Source organism: Oncorhynchus keta, chromosome 22 (genome assembly GCF_023373465.1).
Source record: "Oncorhynchus keta strain PuntledgeMale-10-30-2019 chromosome 22, Oket_V2, whole genome shotgun sequence".
NCBI lineage: Eukaryota > Metazoa > Chordata > Actinopteri > Salmoniformes > Salmonidae > Oncorhynchus > Oncorhynchus keta.
Genome location: NC_068442.1, coordinates 45,018,673 through 45,038,430, shown reverse-complemented (window position 1 = coordinate 45,038,430; position 19,758 = coordinate 45,018,673). Strand labels below are relative to the sequence as shown.

Genomic DNA, 19,758 nt, shown 5'->3' with positions numbered 1-19,758 from the left:
CACACTGTTTTACTCACTTTGACCTCTATTCTCTGCAGCCTCCCCCTCACATGCAAATACAGGCCCCTGCTCAGAGAGGCATTAGTGAATGGGGGAAGGAGGGAAGAAGGGAGAGAGAGGGAGGGGGGTGGAAAGGGGGTGGAAAGGGGGGTAGAGACCCCTGAAGGAAGAAAGAGGATACCGAGTCAGTTGTACAACTGTGTCCTCCTCATTTAACCCTACCCCTCTCCTGGACCCTATCCTGGCTTCCGTGAGTGAGCTCCCCAGCATCAGAGAGAGAGAGAGCAGCAGACTAGTCTAGACAGCCCTGCAGGAGAGGGTCCAGTCTACACAGCCCTGCAGGAGAGGGTCCAGTCTACACAGCCCTGCAGGAGAGGGTCCAGTCTACACAGCCCTGCAGGAGAGGGTCCAGTCTACACAGCCCTGCAGGAGAGGGTCCAGTCTACACAGCCCTGCAGGAGAGGGTCCAGTCTACACAGTTCTGCAGGAGAGGGTCCAGTCTACACAGTCCTGCAGGAGAGGGTCCAGTCTACACAGCCCTGCAGGAGAGGGTCTAATCAACACAGTCCTGCAGGAGAGGGTCCAGTCTACACAGTCCTGCAGGAGAGGGTTCAGTCTACACAGCCCTGCAGGAGAGGGTCCAGTCTACACAGCCCTGCAGGAGAGGGTCCAGTCTACACAGCCCTGCAGGAGAGGGTCCAGTCTACACAGCCCTGCAGGAGAGGGTCCAGTCTACACAGTTCTGCAGGAGAGGGTCCAGTCTACACAGTCCTGCAGGAGAGGGTCCAGTCTACACAGCCCTGCAGGAGAGGGTCTAATCAACACAGTCCTGCAGGAGAGGGTCCAGTCTACACAGTCCTGCAGGAGAGGGTCTAATCAACACAGTCCTGCAGGAGAGGGTCCAGTCTACACAGTCCTGCAGGAGAGGGTCCAGTCTACACAGTCCTGCAGGAGAGGGTCTAATCAACACAGTCCTGCAGGAGAGGGTCCAGTCTACACAGTCCTGCAGGAGAGGGTCCAGTCTACACAGTCCTGCAGGAGAGGGTCCAGTCTACACAGTCCTGCAGGAGAGGGTCCAGTCTACACATTTGTGCAGGAGAGGGTCTAGTCTACACATTTGTGCAGGAGAGGGTCCAGTCTACACAGTTCTGCAGGAGAGGGTCTAGTCTAGACAGTCCTGCAGAAGAGGGTCCAATCTACACAGTCCTGCAGGGGAGAGTCTAGTCTCCACAGTCCTGCAGGGGAGGGTCTAGTCTAGACAGTCCTGCAGGGGAGAGTCTAGTCTCCACAGTCCTGCAGGAGAGGGCCTAGTCCACACAGTCCTGCATGCGCACAGGGCTTTCAACTAAACCTCCTCTTTCTCTTAGCCAGCCATATGACACGCTGAGTGTGAATCCCTGCTTAACGTTTTCCCTGCTCCCTGGCCCCTTCAGGCCCTCAGCTCTTCGCTGTTCGTGTGTGTGTGTTCCTCAGCGCTTTCCTCACCTTCTCTTCTCCTCTCTCTCCTCTCCTCCCTGGCTGTTTTCTATGCTTGCAGGATCTCTGTTCTTCTCTCCCTCCATTCTTTCAGACCCTGCTTTGATCCCCCCTCTCTCTCTCTTTCTCCGAGCCTTGGCTCCCTTGCTCCTAGCAGCCAAGGAAGTACAGGTCCTACTGCACTCCCAATGATAACACACACCGCACTTTTCTCAACTTCTCAGAGCTTTATATTACGATACTGTATAATAATAATGGATATATTTAATATGGCACTTTTCATTCAAACATAATCTCAACGTTGCTGTAAAAAACAAACATGAAAAAATATATATATTATTTTTAGCCACTAATACAGTAATAATATAATAATACACTAATAATAGAGTAATAGTCATGCCTAATTAAGTCATTTATATAAAAAATATATTTTTAATGATTACTTTTTAATTTTGATTTATCAGGGGGTGCCTAAATACCCTCACCACCCCTACTTCCTGTGCCTATGCTTTCAGTAGTGATGGAAAAAGTACCCAATTGTCATACTTGAGTAGAAGTATAGATACCTTAATAGAAAGTTACTCAAGTAAAAGTGAAAGTCACCCGGTAAAATACTTGAGTAAAAGTCTAAAACTATTTGGTTTTAAATATACTTAAGTATGAAATGTAAATGCAATTGTTAAAATATACTTAAGTCTTTTGTAGTCTTAACATTCTGTATACTCCTAAGGGACAAAAATGACTTGCCTTCACTAAACCCCTAAAATAAAGCAGCTTAATTGAATTTTAAACCCCAAATATATTTAGCATGAAGAAACAACCTGTCATTCATCACAAACTTTGTGAATATCTGGGTTTTCCCTCTACACAACGCAGAAAGACTGCATTTAATCAGTGGACACCGCGCGTTTTTAGTACAACACACCCGTCATAATTGTTTTCTTTACTAAAGTATAGGTTTATTATTATGATTATTATTGCTATAGGTACTTCATAGGTGTACACATTCACTTTTTTTGCTAGTGATAGAACTTGTATAGCCTAAGAAAGTAGCAAAAATGTGCAGAAAGTAGTTTTGAATGCATTTTATTGAAATGAAACAACATCAGTCTTGCACATTCTTGGCAACATAGTGATATATTCTTATATACTGTACGATGAGGAATTCAACCCCAAAATACTAGTCTTCTCCCATTTTCTTAACCATTGCCCCCAGCCAAACGGTGTATAAACAGCACCAATAAATAAGAATAAAATAAGATAATAGATACAAAATAAAAATGTGAAGAACATAAATCAATCAACTCTAAGCACATATAGGACAGTATGCAAGTGTGTGTGTGCATGGACTTGTATGTATTTCTCACATGTGCGGCAAATAGTATTTGTTTTGCAGTCCTTCTTTGGGTGGCAGAATTGGCATCTCCTCCTCTTGCCTGACCCAGCTGCAGCCTCAAGTGGATCAGGACAAGATTCAGCCCCCCTGAACAGCTTTCACAAGCGCTGCAGAGGCTGCTGAGCAGGGGAGATGCTTCCGTCTTTGAATGTGTGGTGTTACAAGTGCCTTTCCCAGCTGCTCCAGGAACACCCTCCTCTTGTTCTGCTTATCAGACATCCAGGTAGGGTTGATCTTGTTCCATATCATGAAGGCATTGTATGAGGACACATCAATGATGTTATGGAAGATGGTCAGCGGGCAGTCATCCTCATGCAGCTGTAAGTTCCAATCCCCTTGTTCAGGTTGTCCATGCCTCCTCTGTTGTGGTTGTAGTCCAGGATGATAACTGGCTTCCTGTCCTCACGATCACTGATCTCAGCTGTTTTGTGCAGTGTGCTCAGGAGGACCACATTCTTGTTCCTCTTTGGGAGGTAAGAAACTAGAGTGGTGGTGGGGGTGAAGGCAAACTTTGATGAGAAGGCCTCTCTCCCCCTTGTTGCTAGGAGTGTAGAGGGAAGCTCAGGCTTTTTCTTTCAAACTGTGCCAACCCTGGCTTCCTCTTCAGGAGCTGCTGGCTGAGTTCATAAGAGGTGAAGAAATTGACATTGTGCTCACTCAGTCCATCTGTCACATCAAGCACAACCCGCATCCTCTAGTTCTTCTCTGGGCCTCCACTGGTCGGCTTCCCTGTGTAGACTTGCATCTTCCAAGCATAGCTGGATTGTGCGTCACAGGCCACCCATATCTTGATGCCATACTTTGCTAGCTTGCTGGGCAAATACTGCTGGAAAGGACAGCAACCTTTTGGCAAAAGAGATTACTATCAGCAATTAGTGTCAGTGTCACAGAAATCATCACATAAATCAATGATATTACAGCAATGCATAATAAAATTAACATTGAAAATCACTTACATTACAGATATGAAAATAAAAACTTACCTCTGAATGGAACCAGTTGCTCATCTACCTTTACTTCAGGCCCAGGGTTGTAAAGGTATGGCAGACGCTCCACCTCTTCTCCCAGACCTCTCTTGTGGCTCCACCCACTTCTCCCAGACCTCTCTTATGGCTCCACCCACTTCTCCCAGACCTCTCTTATGACTCCACCCACTTCTCCCAGATCTTTCTTATGGCTCCACCCACTTCTCCCAGACCTCTCTTATGGCTCTACCCACTTCTCCCAGACATCTCTTATGGCTCCACCCACTTCTCCCAGACCTCTCTTATCGCTGCCAGTTTGTCTCTCACACGTCCTGCAGGTCTTGACTTAAGGTTATCAAATCATAGCCTTGAGAAAGTGTGAAAGGCTTTCAGTGGCATCATGGCACGGAAAATCGCCCTTCCACTCTCTGCATCCCAGAGACTACATGTAGCCTCGCCTTGGGACCTATACACACCCGCTAAGATTATCAGCCATATGTAGGCACGCAGGTCAATCTCATCCATTATTTTCCAGTTGTCTCCATATTTACGGAAACCCTCCAAATTTGTCATCTCTAGGATGACTTTTTTCGATGACTGTTGTGATGAACATGTAGAATGTTGAGGAGATGTCCTGGGCAACTGCATGTCTTGTGGGCCGTGGGGTCATCCTTATGACATGTTGACTGCATGTCTTGTGGGCCCTGGGGTTCATCCTTATGACATGTTGACTGCATGTCTTGTGGGCCCTGGGGCTCATCCTTATGACATGTTGTGCTGCCATCTTGCCCTGGCTGTCATATGGTGACAAGGACCAAGTTATTTTGCTGTTCTTTGACAAATGTCTCTCTTTCAGCTTGGGGATTTCTTCTTCATCTGAAGACGATGCATCGTGCTCTGGGTTGTATTCTTCCCCATCTTCTTCTTCAGATACCTCCTCCTCTTCTAAATCATTGTTCCTTTGTTCCTCCTGAACATCTGAAAAAATCATATATACGACCTGTTGGGCACTGAAATGTGCACTCATGGCTTCAGCAGAGAGAGAACTGTGGGGACTGTCATCTGCACCACATTTATAGCATCTGACTGCATTCCTCATTAATAAGCAATGCTTTCAATAAATGTTTATTTTGACTGAAATAGTTTTTATTTTGTCTGTGAACTTGAGTCATATGTTGGGTCGTGGAGGGGAGATGCTGCCGTTTTGCCTGAGTTCCATCAGTAGCACACATGTTCTCATTATGTGTGTGTGTGTGTGTGTGTGTGTGTGTGTGTGTGTGTGTGTGTGTGTGTGTGTGTGTGTGTGTGTGTGTGTGTGTGTGTGTGTGTGTGTGTGTGTGTGTGTGTGTGTGTGTGTGTGTGTGTGTGTGTGTGTGTGTGTGTGTGTGTGTGTGTGTGTGTGTGTGTGTAAAAATTATTTTATAACTGCCGGGTCAAAAATGACCCTAAGACAATCTTTGTACCTGGTGGTGTACAGCTTTCAAGGAAATATGAACAAAGGCGATGTTTCACTTTTTCTAATGTTGGGGTCACTCTAGGAAAAGTCATCAAATTTCAAGTTGAATAAATATAATTTAGGGGGTTTTCTCTGCTGTTAAACATAGTGGTGGGTCATGTTTTACCCTTAAGACAACACAAGGGTTAAGTATCAAAAGTAAAAGTATAAATAATTTTAAGTTTCTTATATTAAGCAAAGCAGACAGCACTATTTTCTTGTTTTTAAAATGTACGGATCGCCAGGGGCACACTCCAATACTCAGACATTATTTACAAAAGATGCATTTGTGTTTAGTGAGTCCGCCAGATCAGAGGCAATAGGGATGACCACGTGTTCTCTTGATAATTGTGTGAATTTAACCAACTTACTGTCCTTGTCATGTTCTGACCTTTATTTCCTTTGTTTTGTCTTTATTTAGTATGGTCAGGGTGTGAGTTGGGGTGGGCAGTCTATGTTTGTTTTTCTATGTTTAGTTTCTGTTTCGGCCTTGTATGGTTCTCAATCAGAGGCAGGTGTCGTTAGTTGTCTCTGATTGAGAATCATACTTCGGTAGCCTGGGTTTCACTGTTGGTTTGTGGGTGTTTGTTTCTGTGTGAGTGTTTGTTGCCGCACGGTACTGTTTCGGTTTCGTTCGTTTCACGTTTATTGTTTTGTAGTGTTCAGTTTATGTCTTTAAATAAACATTATGGACACTTACCACGCTGCACATTGGTCCTCCGATCCTTCACGCTACTCCTATGTATGTATAAGAATGCCGTTACAGTCCTGCTAAGCATTCAAAATGTAACAAGTTATTTTACTTGTCAGGGAAAATGTATGGAGTAAAAAGTAAAATATTTTCTTTATGAATGTAGTGAAGTTATAGTAAAAGTTGTCAAAAATTTAAATAGTAAAGTAAAGTACAGATACCCCCCAAAAAACGACTTATGTTATACTTAAAAGTACTTTACACCTCTGTCTTTCAGGCTCTGGGGCAGGTGGAATTAAAAGCTTATGCTGTGTTGTTTCATCATTCAAATAGCCACATAAACAGTCCTGCCATCACCAGTCCTGCATCTCCATGGGTTACCAGCTCATTATTTTTTACATCAACCCTAAAGTTATAAAAAAACAAATAAAGTTAATAGAAAAAAAATGCTATTTTAAAACCATTAAAGCGATATAATATTTACAAATGTTGCCTACAGGAGCTCTCTGCCTAGGCGACCTCACAGCGCCTTGACAACCACCAGTGACGTGTATTCGTGGATGCCAAGGGAAGATAGGCTTCCCCCAAAAATGTACCAAGAAAAATGAAAGAAAAAAAAACATATGGTAATGTATCTTTTGTCTCTCTGTGTTTTTGTAATTTTCCTTCAATTCACAAGAGGCTGAATATATCTCACTGGAGAAAGCATCTGAGTGGGTGAAACAGCGCCTCTCTGTCTCTGTATGTGTAGCCCATCTATCTGATGCTGTCTGGTCAAAAATAGTATGACATTGTTGCCGCCTGTCGTATTGAATCGAAGGGAAGCCAGCGAGCATTTAGCCTCCCTTGATATTTTTTATATATTTTTTTAAATAATAACCAATCAGCATTGAGCTAAATGGATTGAGCTCAACTGTGATTGGTCCTGGTACACCAAAAAAAAGTGTCAAGGGAAGCCAGTTTGGATTTGGCTTCACTCCAATCACATCACTTCGAGAGTCATTCATCATTGACAGAAACAACATGAATTGTTGCATCTTGTTATGTTGTTATCCTCCGGTGGCAAGCTGGCTAGCTAAAATTGGTCCTTTCCTAAATTAGCCATGGATGGAGATAGAGATTTGGACTTGTAGTTTTACTTAGTTCTCCGTACTGGTCAACGATTATAACAGTGATTCTGAAAGTTTAAATGGTGCTGGAATAGTGGAGGCAGCTCCTGTTTTCTTTGTGACTTGCTGTAACTCTTCATGGTTCTAAATCAATAGTTGTTTATTAAGTAGTGTGAAAATGTTGGAAACATTAACTTGCTTGATCGAACTGTTTGTTATGTGCAATATGCTTTGTGGGCTTCACCAGACAGAGGTCACTCTCTGGTTTTGTTATGAAACAAATGTGTGGTTGAATGTATTCTGCCACTCTGTCTTCTTATTGTCTCGGCCTTAGGCCTATATAACATGATCGCAAGGCACATGAACTAACAGGTTATAGAGCAAACAACGCACTTTTCACAACACTTTGGTTGTAATAGGTTTCTATTTTTGTGGCTTGGCTTCCCAGGTGATTTTACCCACGCATCGCTACTGGCAACCACGGAACCAAAATGGAGAAATATGGGAGTAACTATCCCCATTCACCACCAATGTGTATCACCCCCAGTACCCCTCCCCCTGTCTACATCTCCCCCCATCCAGCCAGCCCTGGCATGGGCACCTCACCCCTGTCTCACCACTTTTAACAGGGCTTGTTGGCAGTCGCTACCTTTGCTCACCAATGGCTTATGCATTAAAGCACGAGTTGTCTGTGATAAAGTGACAGATTGTTTGTGAGCACAATATCTATCACTTTCACACGCACTTTAGCCCCACAATCGGCCCCTCTGATTGCATTATTGCAGTATGGAGGTCCATGGTCGAAACGCCTCAATAAAGATAATAGGCATGGGATGGAGGGAGCGGCGGTGGATGAGAGAAAGGGAAGAGAGAGGGGGGAGAAAGGGGAATTACAGGGGAGAGTGGAGGGAGACAGGGAGAGATTGTGGAGAGGGCAGAAGAGGGGGGGGGGGCAGGTAAAGAGAGAGAGAGGGAAGCAGGGTGTGGCTGTTTGGGTGACCCACTCTAACATGTCAAGAAAGTAGTAATAACGTTGTTTTTTAAATATACATTACAAATTTCAAATCATTCAAATCAAATTCGTTTTGCTCAATGGTTGCCGTTTCAAATAATTAATAGCTAAAGACATCCCGTCCATGATCGTGTGAGAACAACGTTTTAACAATAGCATCCGTTTGGGTTGTTACTCAAACGGTTTCGCAGAGCTATTTAGTGAAAGTGGAGTTGACCCATAGCAGCAGGTGACACTCCTGGAGGCGGCCAGGTGCAGCCGATAAGAGCCCCGAACTCCCGGGAAAAGGGAGGGAACGCGAGACCCATGGCTCCGTGACTCAATTCAGCGCTAGAGACCTCTTGGAACAAGAGCGTGAGAAAGTAATTCAGGCGAAGAGGGTTTCAGAACCTATATTTTGTGTTCTTTAACGTCAGTACATTTGTTTAGGAACTATGTGAGTTGCATATGGCGAAATTACTTAGGTGTGCGTCCAAGACTAATGGAGTGCTGTTACTGAGCTACACTCCTGTATTGGTGTTGAAGTAGCTTAAGTGGACATGAAGAACTCGTGGATATTATACAAATATATGTTAAATTATAATACATATTATTTCTATGCTTACTGATTTTACAGAATAATATTTAGACCTATTGGGCCCTTACCAAAAACGAATGTTTGCGCAATTACGCAAAAAAAACATAATAGCCTGAATTGGATACCCTATGTATTCCATTTTCAAAAGTATCACATTTTATGCATTATTTGATTCAGGTGCCAGTGAAAGTGTACAGCTCGAGTGCTCCTATAGGCAGCGCTCTCTGGTGAGCATATTAAATTCAGGATCTTGCGCGAAGCCGCAAGCGAAGTCCCGCAGCTGCAGGCAGCAAGCCAAAGAGCAGCGCCTTCTCCCGTCGCTTGCGCGCCACGTGTCGCCGGGTTTTACAGCAGCTGGAGATCACGCCCGCACACCAGACGACCAGGCAGCCTGCTGAGGAGCGAGCGCGACCTCCCGGGGTGACAGAGAACCCAGAGCACACACACACCGGCCCCTCCGTTTTGTCATTAACCGAATAACGTTTGTATGCTAATATTATTGTATTGTGCACAGAACATAATTATTGTGTAAAAGATTATGTTTAGAAACGAATACAATTAGACACTATGGACTTTTAAACTTGTATTTACAAAACTTCAGGATGCTATTCGGCTTTACGCACTCACATTTTCTGAAATGAAGTGGCTATTCACTTCAAGTATACTGGAGTCTATAGGCTATTTAAACAAGCTAATACATTTTTTTGCGAATTACTAAAATGTATGTGTTAATACTATCTGTATGGGGGCAATTCTAACCATTTACAACTGGAGTTCGGGTCTGACTTTCCGATAAGGATAAGGAAATTAAATTATGACCTTCCATGCGTTGCCTACTAACTGCTGCCCGACCAAAAGAAAGGCAGGCAAGGCATCGCTCTAATCTTGTGCTCTCACTCAGAAATATCTCTGCTCTCACTCAGAAATATCTCTGCTCTCACTCAGAAATATCTCTGCTCTCACTCAGAAATATCTCTGCTCTCACTCAGAAATATCTCTGCTCTCACTCAGAAATATCTCTGCTCTGGCTCAGAAATATCTCTGCTCTGGCTCAGAAATATCTCTGCTCTCACTCAGAAATATCTCTGCTCTCACTCAGAAATATCTCTGCTCTGGCTCAGAAATATCTCTGCTCTGGCTCAGAAATATCTCTGCTCTCACTCAGAAATATCTCTGCTCTGGATCAGAAATATCTCTGCTCTCACTCAGAAATATCTCTGCTCTCACTCAGAAATATCTCTGCTCTCACTCTGCTCTGAAATATCTCTGCTCTCGCTCAGAAATATCTCTGCTCTCACTCAGAAATATCTCTGCTCTCACTCAGAAATATCTCTGCTCTCACTCAGAAATATCTCTGCTCTCACTCAGAAATATCTCTGCTCTCACTCAGAAATATCTCTGCTCTCACTCAGAAATATCTCTGCTCTCACTCAGAAATATCTCTGCTCTCACTCAGAAATATCTCTGCTCTGGCTCAGAAATATCTCTGCTAAGGCTCAGAAATATCTCTGCTCACTCAGAAATATCTCTGCTCTCACTCAGAAATATCTCTGCTCTCACTCAGAAATATCTCTGCTCTCACTCAGAAATATCTCTGCTCTCACTCAGAAATATCTCTGCTCTCACTCAGAAATATCTCTGCTCTCACTCAGAAATATCTCTGCTCTCACTCAGAAATATCTCTGCTCTCGCTCAGAAATATCTCTGCTCTCACTCAGAAATATCTCTGCTCTCACTCAGAAATATCTCTGCTCTCACTCAGAAATATCTCTGCTCTCACTCAGAAATATCTCTGCTCTCACTCAGAAATATCTCTGCTCTCACTCAGAAATATCTCTGCTCTGGCTCGCATTCCGATAAGGCCGATCGAGCTCTCGGTAGGCGTGTTTTTCCCAGGCTTTTAAAACAGCAGCTGCTATTTACCTTCTCTCTAATGTAAACCACCACCGCCACCCCTAGCCCGACCGCCAAACCTTAACCACCATGCTCATAAAACATCCTGGCAAGTGCTCCGCGTTCGCATGCCGACAGATGTCAAAATGCCAAATTTGTACAGCGGCGGGCGCTCATTAAATAATTAATGCTCCGATCTTGGCTGGTTAGAGTTGAGTTGATTTTTGAACTCCCAAAGCGCAAACTTAATCGAGGGTGTAGTTCTCAGCCTTAGGCTACAGCAACACAAGGCAATCTAATAGGAGAAGCCAGGTTATTTTTCCCAAGTTAATTTACATGATATAAAATGTAACATTAATAGGTTATTACACTATAGCCTATCAAGCCTAATTAGGCTACACTGTAATTAAGAACACTACATAAGTGTCGTCAGCCATTGCATAAATTATCTAGGCAATTCTTATTTTACTCCGTAGTTGGAATGGGCTATATGTTCGGTGTAATTGCGCATTTACTGGTTTGTAGTCCACACGTATGTGGAAGTATAATACAATAGATGTAGGCTATGTGGAACATGTTATTGTGGGCCTGCGCTGAGGCCCTATAGCCTCTAGTATCTTGGGTGGAGTTTATCCCTCCTGACTCCTGTGCGTACTGCCTTAAAGTTGGGGGAGCAACATGCCGAATCAAGTCAACCCTGCATTCTCTGCGCTGGGTGGTAGTCAGGGGCTCAAGTGTTAATATGTAAACTGAATGATTGAAGGCAGTCCCGGTCGTGCCTTAAACCCGGCCCCCGCCATTGGCCGCCCGCTCAAACTCCAAACAACCAATGGAAGGGCGCCGACCACGAGCCATCCTCCCCTCCGGCCGCGTGTCCCTCGCACTGATTGGTAGAAAGTTACTGTGGGAAAGAAAGTTTTGGAAGTTTCACACGAGCCGTTCGCGTGCAGTCCTAGATATAAATAAGACCAACAAGAAGTGCCACAGACGCAGCGTCCGCTGGCAGACAGTGATTTCTCGATTCCGTGACATCGTTCAGCTTGCGACTGACTTGGGGACGCTTGTCTCTCGCACAGAGGTGCGCTACCACCTAAAAAGGATTTTGTTTTTCCGGAATTTGGAATTTCATAAAAGGGTACTGTGAATAGGTGCCGACTACTTGTCAATAACCACCAACAGTGGACTGTAATATCGAGTTACCGTTGCTCTTGTGGGATATTTCAGACAGACCGAAGATGCCTGCCGATATAATGGAAAAGACATCCGTCTCTCCTGTTGCTGCTACTACAGCCAGCATGAACACGACACCTGATAAACCCAAGACGGCTTCAGAGCACAGGAAGGTTAGTAGTCGGTCAAAGCATCTTAGAAATGCGGATATTCTGTCACTCCAAAATTACGCACGGGCTAGTATAGCACAACACGAACATTTCCTTCACCTTGAGCAAGTCCCACCATTCTAACAATGTATTATATTTATTTTCTTTAGTCATCCAAACCTATCATGGAGAAAAGGAGAAGAGCCAGAATCAACGAAAGCTTGGGACAGTTGAAAACACTTATCCTGGATGCGCTCAAAAAAGATGTAAGTATTACATTTTTTTCCCTCACAACAAATGAATTATTACAATCACAGTTATATATTTACTTTATTAAAAACATCAACTTTAATAAGAAATTATTCTATCTTCAATCCTAACAGAGTTCCAGACACTCGAAACTTGAAAAGGCGGATATCCTGGAGATGACCGTAAAACATCTCCGGAACCTCCAGAGAGCTCAGATGACTGGTAAGTCCCTGGGACTGTTCTGCTGGGTGAATACCCGGGATGATTTCTTCCAGACTTCCGTCTGCGGTTTAGATCATGTTAGAATGAAGTACTCCGTTTACATACTTGTCCCGCATCCTCTCTCCCAAGAAGTCTCTCTAAATGTAGCTAATTTTATCGACTAACTAAATAGCTAATTTATCGTAACCATTGGTGAGCTTCGTAATGTATATGTTTAGTTTTATGTTCATGTTTGGAATTTAAATTGTCGTTATTATGCTGTTGTTCTCAGTGACTTATCATTTTGTCTCTTTCTCACACAGCTGCTTTGAACTCTGATCCCACCGTGCTAGGGAAATACAGAGCTGGATTCAGCGAGTGTACAAATGAAGTCACCCGGTTCCTGTCCACCTGCGAAGGGGTTAACACCGAGGTCAGGACACGGCTTCTCGGTCACTTGGCCAGCTGCATGACGCAGATCAACGCTATGAACTACCCCACGCAGCACCAGATCCCTACCGGTCCTCCCCACCGCGCCTTCGGCCAGTCCATGGTACACATCCCCAACTCATCTCCACAGGGCAACGTGATGCCCCTGCCTTGTAAAGGTGGCTCTCCCCAGAGCATGTCACCAGAAAAAACAAAAGTATACGGCGGCTTCCACCTGGTACCTGCCACAGATGGACAATTCGCCTTCCTTATCCCCAATGCAGCTTTTACGCCCAACGGTCCCGTTATCCCCGTGTACGCTAACCAGGTCAACACGCCTGTCCCAGCAGCGGTGTCCCCCGGTGCACCGACAGGCAACTCGGACTCAGTGTGGCGACCCTGGTAGAACAAAAAAAGGACCTTTTTATAATGACACTTAGTTCTTCTATGTTTGATGTTACAAAATGATGTTTGGATTCTGTTTTTGTATTTTCAATGTGTTAAGAGGAAAAGATGATGCACTATATTTGTATAGCCTATATGAGAGTGAAGTTCATATTGAAATGAGATTTTTGTATTGTTGAAGTCTGTTCACTGCATTTTTATATTCGAGGTGTCTTTTTTTTTATTGCTCGATACCAAAGATATGTTGAATGCACTTTACGTTATTCTTCATTTTGGAAGAAAAATAAATTTGTAAAGATATTGAAAAACATTATTGTGCGCTTATCTATGTTTTAAGCCTAATCACCAAATAATTACTTTAGGCTGCATTTGTTTTGAACTTTAGATACACTTGAGAATAATTTATTATCAACCTACAATTTCCAAGAGAAAATAGCTATCCTATTCTACTAATATGTTAGTGTAAAAGTCAAATTTGATATTGACTGTGCGTAACTGCCTGACGAAAATCACTGATGTATTCTTGCGCGCGCAAAACTCATGCACATTCAAACCACAGGAATATCACACACACATGCACTTGTTGCGCCAGGAATGGGTCAGAATTTAGGCTTATGTTGCGTAGAATTTTAGCATTTTACGCAACAAAACTAGCCTACAAGTGTAATAGACTGTGAAGTGGGGCTGGATTTATACACACGCTTTTGCCTAATGCCATCACGCAATGGCTTGCTTCTGGCTTCATCCACAATAAACCGGCCCCAGGTAGCCTAGCCGTTAAGAGCGTTGGGCCAGTAAAGATTGCTGGTTTCAATTCCACAAGCCGACTCGGTGAGCAATTTGTCGATGTGCCCTTGAGCAAGGAACTTATCCCTAATTGCTCTAGATAAGAACGTCTGCTAAATTTCATACGTTTTGAACAAGAGTTGACCAGGTGTATCAGTCCAGTTGTGCGTGGCGAGATCCTAGACAGGAAACAAGTGGGAAACTTCACTGAACATGAGAAAATACACTATATGTGTATTTTGTATGTGGACACCCCTTCAAATGTTGTATTTTATTTTACCTTTATTTAACCAGGCAAGTCAGTTAAGAACAAATTCTTATTTTCAATGACGGCCTGGGAACAGTGCGTTAACTGCCTGTTCAGGGGCAGAACGACAGATTTGTACCTTGTCAGCTCCGGGGTTTGAACTTGCAAATGAGCGGATTCAGCTATTTCAGCCACACCTGTTGCTGACAAGTGTATAAAATCGAGCACACAACCATGCAATCTCCTTAGACAAACACTGGCAGAGTGGCCTTACTGAAAAACTCAGTGACTTTCAACATTGCACCATCATAGGATGCCACCTTTCCAACATGTCAGTTCATCACATTTTTGCCCTGTTAGAGCTGCCCCGGTCAAATGCAAGTGCTTTTATTGTGAAGTCTATCAGTAACAGCTCAGCTGCGAAGTGGTAGGCCACACAAGCTCACAGAATGGGGCCGCTGAGTGCTGATGCACGTAGAGCTCAGAAATTGTCTGTACTTGGTTGCAACACTCAGTACCAAGTTACAAACTGACTGGAAGCAACGTCAGCACAATAACAGTTTTTGTCAGGAGCTTCATGAAGCGTGTTCTCCATGGCCAGCAGCCCCACACAAGCGCAATGCCAAGGTCCATCTGGAGTGGTGTAAAGCTCGCCACCATTGGACTCTGGAGCAGTGGAAACATGTTCTCTGCAGTGATGAATCACGCTTCACCATCTGGGAGTCCAGCTGATGAATCTGGGTTTGGCGGATGCCAGGAGAACACTACCTACCCCAATGCATAGTGCCAACTGTAAAGTTAGGTAGAGGAGGAAAAATAGTCTTGGATGCTTTTTTTATGCTTCGGGCTAGGCCCCTTAGTTCCATTGAAGGGAAATGTTAAAGCTACAGCAAACAATTACATTCTAGACAATTCTGTGCTTCAAACTATGTGGAAACAGTTTGAGGAAGACCCTTTCCTGTTTCAGCATGACAATGCCCCCATGCACAACGCAGGGTACATACAGAAATGCTTTGTCAAGATCGGTGTGGAAGAACTTGACTGGCCTGCACAGAACTTGAGCCCTGACCTCAACCCCATCAAACACTTTTGGGATGAATTGGAACACCGACTGTGAGCCAGGCCTAATCGCCCATACATTTTTTAATGATGAACCTTTATTTAAACAGGGGAAACAAGCTGAGACAGTCTATTTTACAGTTGTGCTCTGTGATCCAACAATAAAACAACACAGCAATTAATAACAATTTAAAACCAAACAAATTTAAAATACATAAAAAGTACAAGATGAAGATTAAAAAGATTAAAACAAATAAACTGCTATAAGAAAAACACACATTACAAAAAGCAATCACAGTTTATAATAAAAAGTTAATGTAATGTGCATTTAAACTGTGCCCAACCTCACTAATGCTCTTGTGGCTGAATGGAAGCAAGTCCCTGCAGCAATGTTCCAATATCTAGTGGAAAACCTTCCCAGAAGAGTGGAGGCTGTTATTACAGCCAAGGGGGGACCAACTCCATATCAATTCCCATGATTTTGGAATGAGATGTTCGACAAGCAAGTGTCCACATCCTTTTGGTCATGTAGTGTATAACTTTTAGGCCCGAAGGGAATACCAGTTTGATAAAATTACATTTCTCACAGATCACATATTCAAGATAATATGGCCATGAGATGCCCTTCAATAATATTATCAGTAGCTTTGAGTTATACGTATTATATCAATAACTCTCTCACTGTTTGCTGCCTTAACTGGCCTTCATACCTCGAATACCTTGTGGGTCATCAAATACAACTATTTTACTCCCACTATCAGATTATGATATTGTTGACAATATGTAAAAATGTTTGAAAATTTGACATGAGCCTCTTCTGAAGATTAAAAATGAAGTTTGAGAGGGATGGCTCATTTCACTTTTCACAGCGTGTTCAAGGATTTTAGAAGTCACGTGCGCCATCTAGCAACACCGCAAGGAAGTGCAATCTGATTGGGATAGTATTGATCAATGCTTACTGCCAGATATCAGCCACTTGTGACAACGTAATTTGTCACGATATTGTGACGTGGAATCTACGTGGAAAATACATTGGATTTGAAAATAGTAATCAATGTAAACTGTTTTGAGGGTAAAATTTCAACCACAATATTATGTCATGGTAACCAATTTTCAATATAGACAAACCTATGTTGAATTTCTACCTTTGAAACAATGTCAGATCTTTAAAAACCAATAGCCATGGGCGGCACCTTCTACCAGAGAGTTCATCTACAGTATCTACACCACCATCCAGTTTTGGTCTCCCATCCAGGATTTTAACCAAGCTGTGGCAGGTTTAGCTTTGTTATTTGTCACTGACTACTACTACCAATATGCTATCATGAGAATGATTGTTGGGAGATCTCTTAATAACTGAATAGATTCACTGTTGCTGTCAAAGTCATACCAAAGCGTAGGTTTTACAGAGAAATAAAATGTAACCCTATAGGTCATGTTTAATAAATTATGCTATTTAGGCCTATAAAGCATTTGCGAAGTCATCAACAGCTATTGTTTCAATTCAACCCAGTGTTCAACAAATAGACAATGCATATACAGGCCTAGGGTTTCAAGCTTTGGTTGATTTCAAATTTATTCTTCAAGTTAACAAATAAAATGTTGGATTCAAGTATCCATATCAACCAAAAATCTAATTTAAAGAATAGGACTAAATCCAATAAAACGTTATTTAAAGTGCATATAAATCCAATAAAACGTTATTTAAAGTGCATATAAAGTTTGATTTGATTTAGTCCTTTTTTAAAACTGATTTTTGTTTGAGATGGAGACGTGCATCCCACATATCAAACTGGAATTAAAGCCAGAATAGGTCAGTGTCACAAAATGTTCCTTCAAATGTTGATATTTCCTTGCTTTGATAATCAAACACAGTGTGCATGTTCAAGATCGCAGAGGCCACAGGTCTGTGGAGATCTTCTCAATTGCTATATAATATATGTACTTTTAATGTAATCTCAACTACAATCCAGGTCATTTGGTTGTGCTATAAAATAAAACACACATTGATAACACATTAAGTTACAAAATATCTGACCCAATATCTGACCCATTCTGTCCCATTTGAACTTTGTTGTGCTTTTAAATCGTTGGAAGCGCTGTGAAAACACATTTATACGACAACTAAATAAATAATAGGACATAGTTTTTCCATTGGAATTTCATTGTGCTTTTAGATGGTTGAACGCATAGTGAAAACACATTGTGAATTCAACTCATTTCTGGCTGTCTTTTTGAGTGGGTGAATAAAGGTTGAAATCTCATTGATCAACGTCTCAACCATATATTACCCAGATGCCTAGTGGGCCGGTATAATATATATAGCAAAAAAGGAAGCATCCCTTTTTCAGGACTCTGTCTTTCAAAGATAATTCATAAAAATCTAAATAACTTCACAGATCTTCATTGTAAAGGGTTAAAACACTGTTTCCCATGCTTGTTCAATGAACCATAAATAATTATTGCACATGCACCTGTGGATTGTCGTTAAGACACTAACAGTTTACAGATGGTAAGCAATTAAGCATCTCCAATCCAAAATTAAATCTCGAATTGGCTTCCTATTTCGCAGCAAAGCCTCCTTCACTCATGCTGCCAAACATACCGTTGTAAAACTGACTAACCTACTGATCCTTGACTAAGGCGATGTCATTTACAAAATAGCCTCCAACACTCTACTCAGCAAACTGGATGTAGTTGATCACAGTGCCATCCGTTTTGTCACCAAAGCCCCATATACTACCCACCACTGGTATGCTCTCGTTGGCTGGCCCTCACTACATATCCGTCGCCAAACCCACTGGCTCCAGGTCATCTATAAGTCTTTGCTGGGTAAAGCCCCGCCTTCTCTCAGCTTAGTGGTCACCATAGCAACGCCCACCCGTAGCACGCACTCCAGCAGGTCTATTGCACTGGTCATCCCCAAAGCCAACACTTACTTTGGCTGCCTTTCCTTCCAGTTCTCTGCTGCCTATGACTGGAACGAATTGCAAAAATCACTGAAGCTGGAGTCTTATATCTCCCTCACTAATTTTAAGCATCAGCTGTCAGAGGAGCTTACCAATCACAGTACCTGTACATAGCCAATCTGTAAATAGCCCACCCAACTACCTCATCCCCATATTATTACTTACACTCTTGCTCTTTTGTACCCCAGTATCTCTACTTGCACGTCATCATCTGCACGTCTATCACCCCAGTATTAATGCTCAATTGTAATTATTTCGCCTCTATGTCTTATTTATTGTCTACCTCCCCACTCTTCTACATTTGCACACACTGTATATAGATCTTTCTATTGTCCTTTTCTATTGTGTTATTGACTGTACGTTTGTTTATGTGTAACTCTGTGTTGTTGTTTTTGTCGCACTGCTTAGCTTTAGCCTGGCCAGGTCACAGTTGTAAATGAGAACTTGTTCTCAACTGGCCTACCTGGTTAAATAAAGGTTAAGGTCAGTTATGAAAACGTAGGACACTAAAGAGGCCTTTCTACTGATTCTGAAAAACACCAAAATAAAGATGCCCAGGGTCCCTGCACATCTGCGTGAATGTGCCTTATGCATGCTGCAAGGGGAATGAGGACTGCAGATGGGGCCAGGGCAATAAATTGCTATGTATGTACTGTGAGACGCCTAAGACAGCACTACAGGGAGACAGGACGGACAGCTGATCCTCCTCGCAGTGGCAGACCACGTGTAACAACACCAGCACAAGATCGTTACATCCGAACATCACACCTGCGGGACAGGTACAGGATGGCAACAACAACTGCCCAAGTTACACCAGGAATGCACAATCCCTCCATCAGTGCTCAGACTGTGCGCAATAGGCTGAGAGAGGCTGGACTGAGGGCTTGTAAGCCTGATGTAAGGCAGGTCCTCACCAGACATCACCGGCAACAACGTCGCCTATGGGTACAAACCCCCCGTCGCCAGACCAGACAGGACTGGCAAATTGCGCTCTTCACTGACGAGTCGCGGTTTTGTCTCACCAGAGGTGATGGTCGGATTAACGTTTATCGTCAAAGGAATGAGCGTTACACCGAGGCCTGTACTCCAGAGTGGGAAAGATTTGGAGGTGGAGGGTTTGTCAAGGCCTGGGGCGGTGTGTCACAGCATCATCGGACTGAGCTGGTTGTCATTGCAGGAAATTTCAACGCTGTGCGTTACAGGGAAGACATCCTCCTCCCTCATGTGGTACCCTTCCTGCAGGCTCATCCTGACATGACCCTCCAGCATGACAATTCCCTGGCCATACTGCTCGTTCTGTGCGTGATTTCCTGCAAGACAGGAATGTCAGTGTTCTGCCATGGCCAGCGAAGAACCCGGATCTCAATCCCATTGAGCAGGTCTGGGACCTGTTAAATCAGAGGGTGAGGGTTAGGGCCATTCCCCCCAGACATGTCTGGGAACTTGCAGGTGCCTTGGTGGAAAAGTGGGGTAACATCTC

General features: G+C 43.3%; 1 protein-coding gene across 1 annotated transcript; it reads left to right on the top strand.

The window, feature by feature from the left end:
- Positions 1–11,508: 11,508 nt before the first annotated feature.
- On the top strand, positions 11,509–13,527 carry LOC118401562 (transcription factor HES-1-like). Its single transcript, XM_035799179.2, has 4 exons — positions 11,509–11,957; positions 12,104–12,199; positions 12,317–12,404; positions 12,707–13,527. The coding sequence occupies exons 1-4, from the start codon at positions 11,850–11,852 to the stop codon at positions 13,216–13,218; spliced, it is 804 nt and encodes a 267-aa protein (XP_035655072.1). The 5' UTR covers positions 11,509–11,849; the 3' UTR covers positions 13,219–13,527.
- Positions 13,528–19,758: the final 6,231 nt, after the last annotated feature.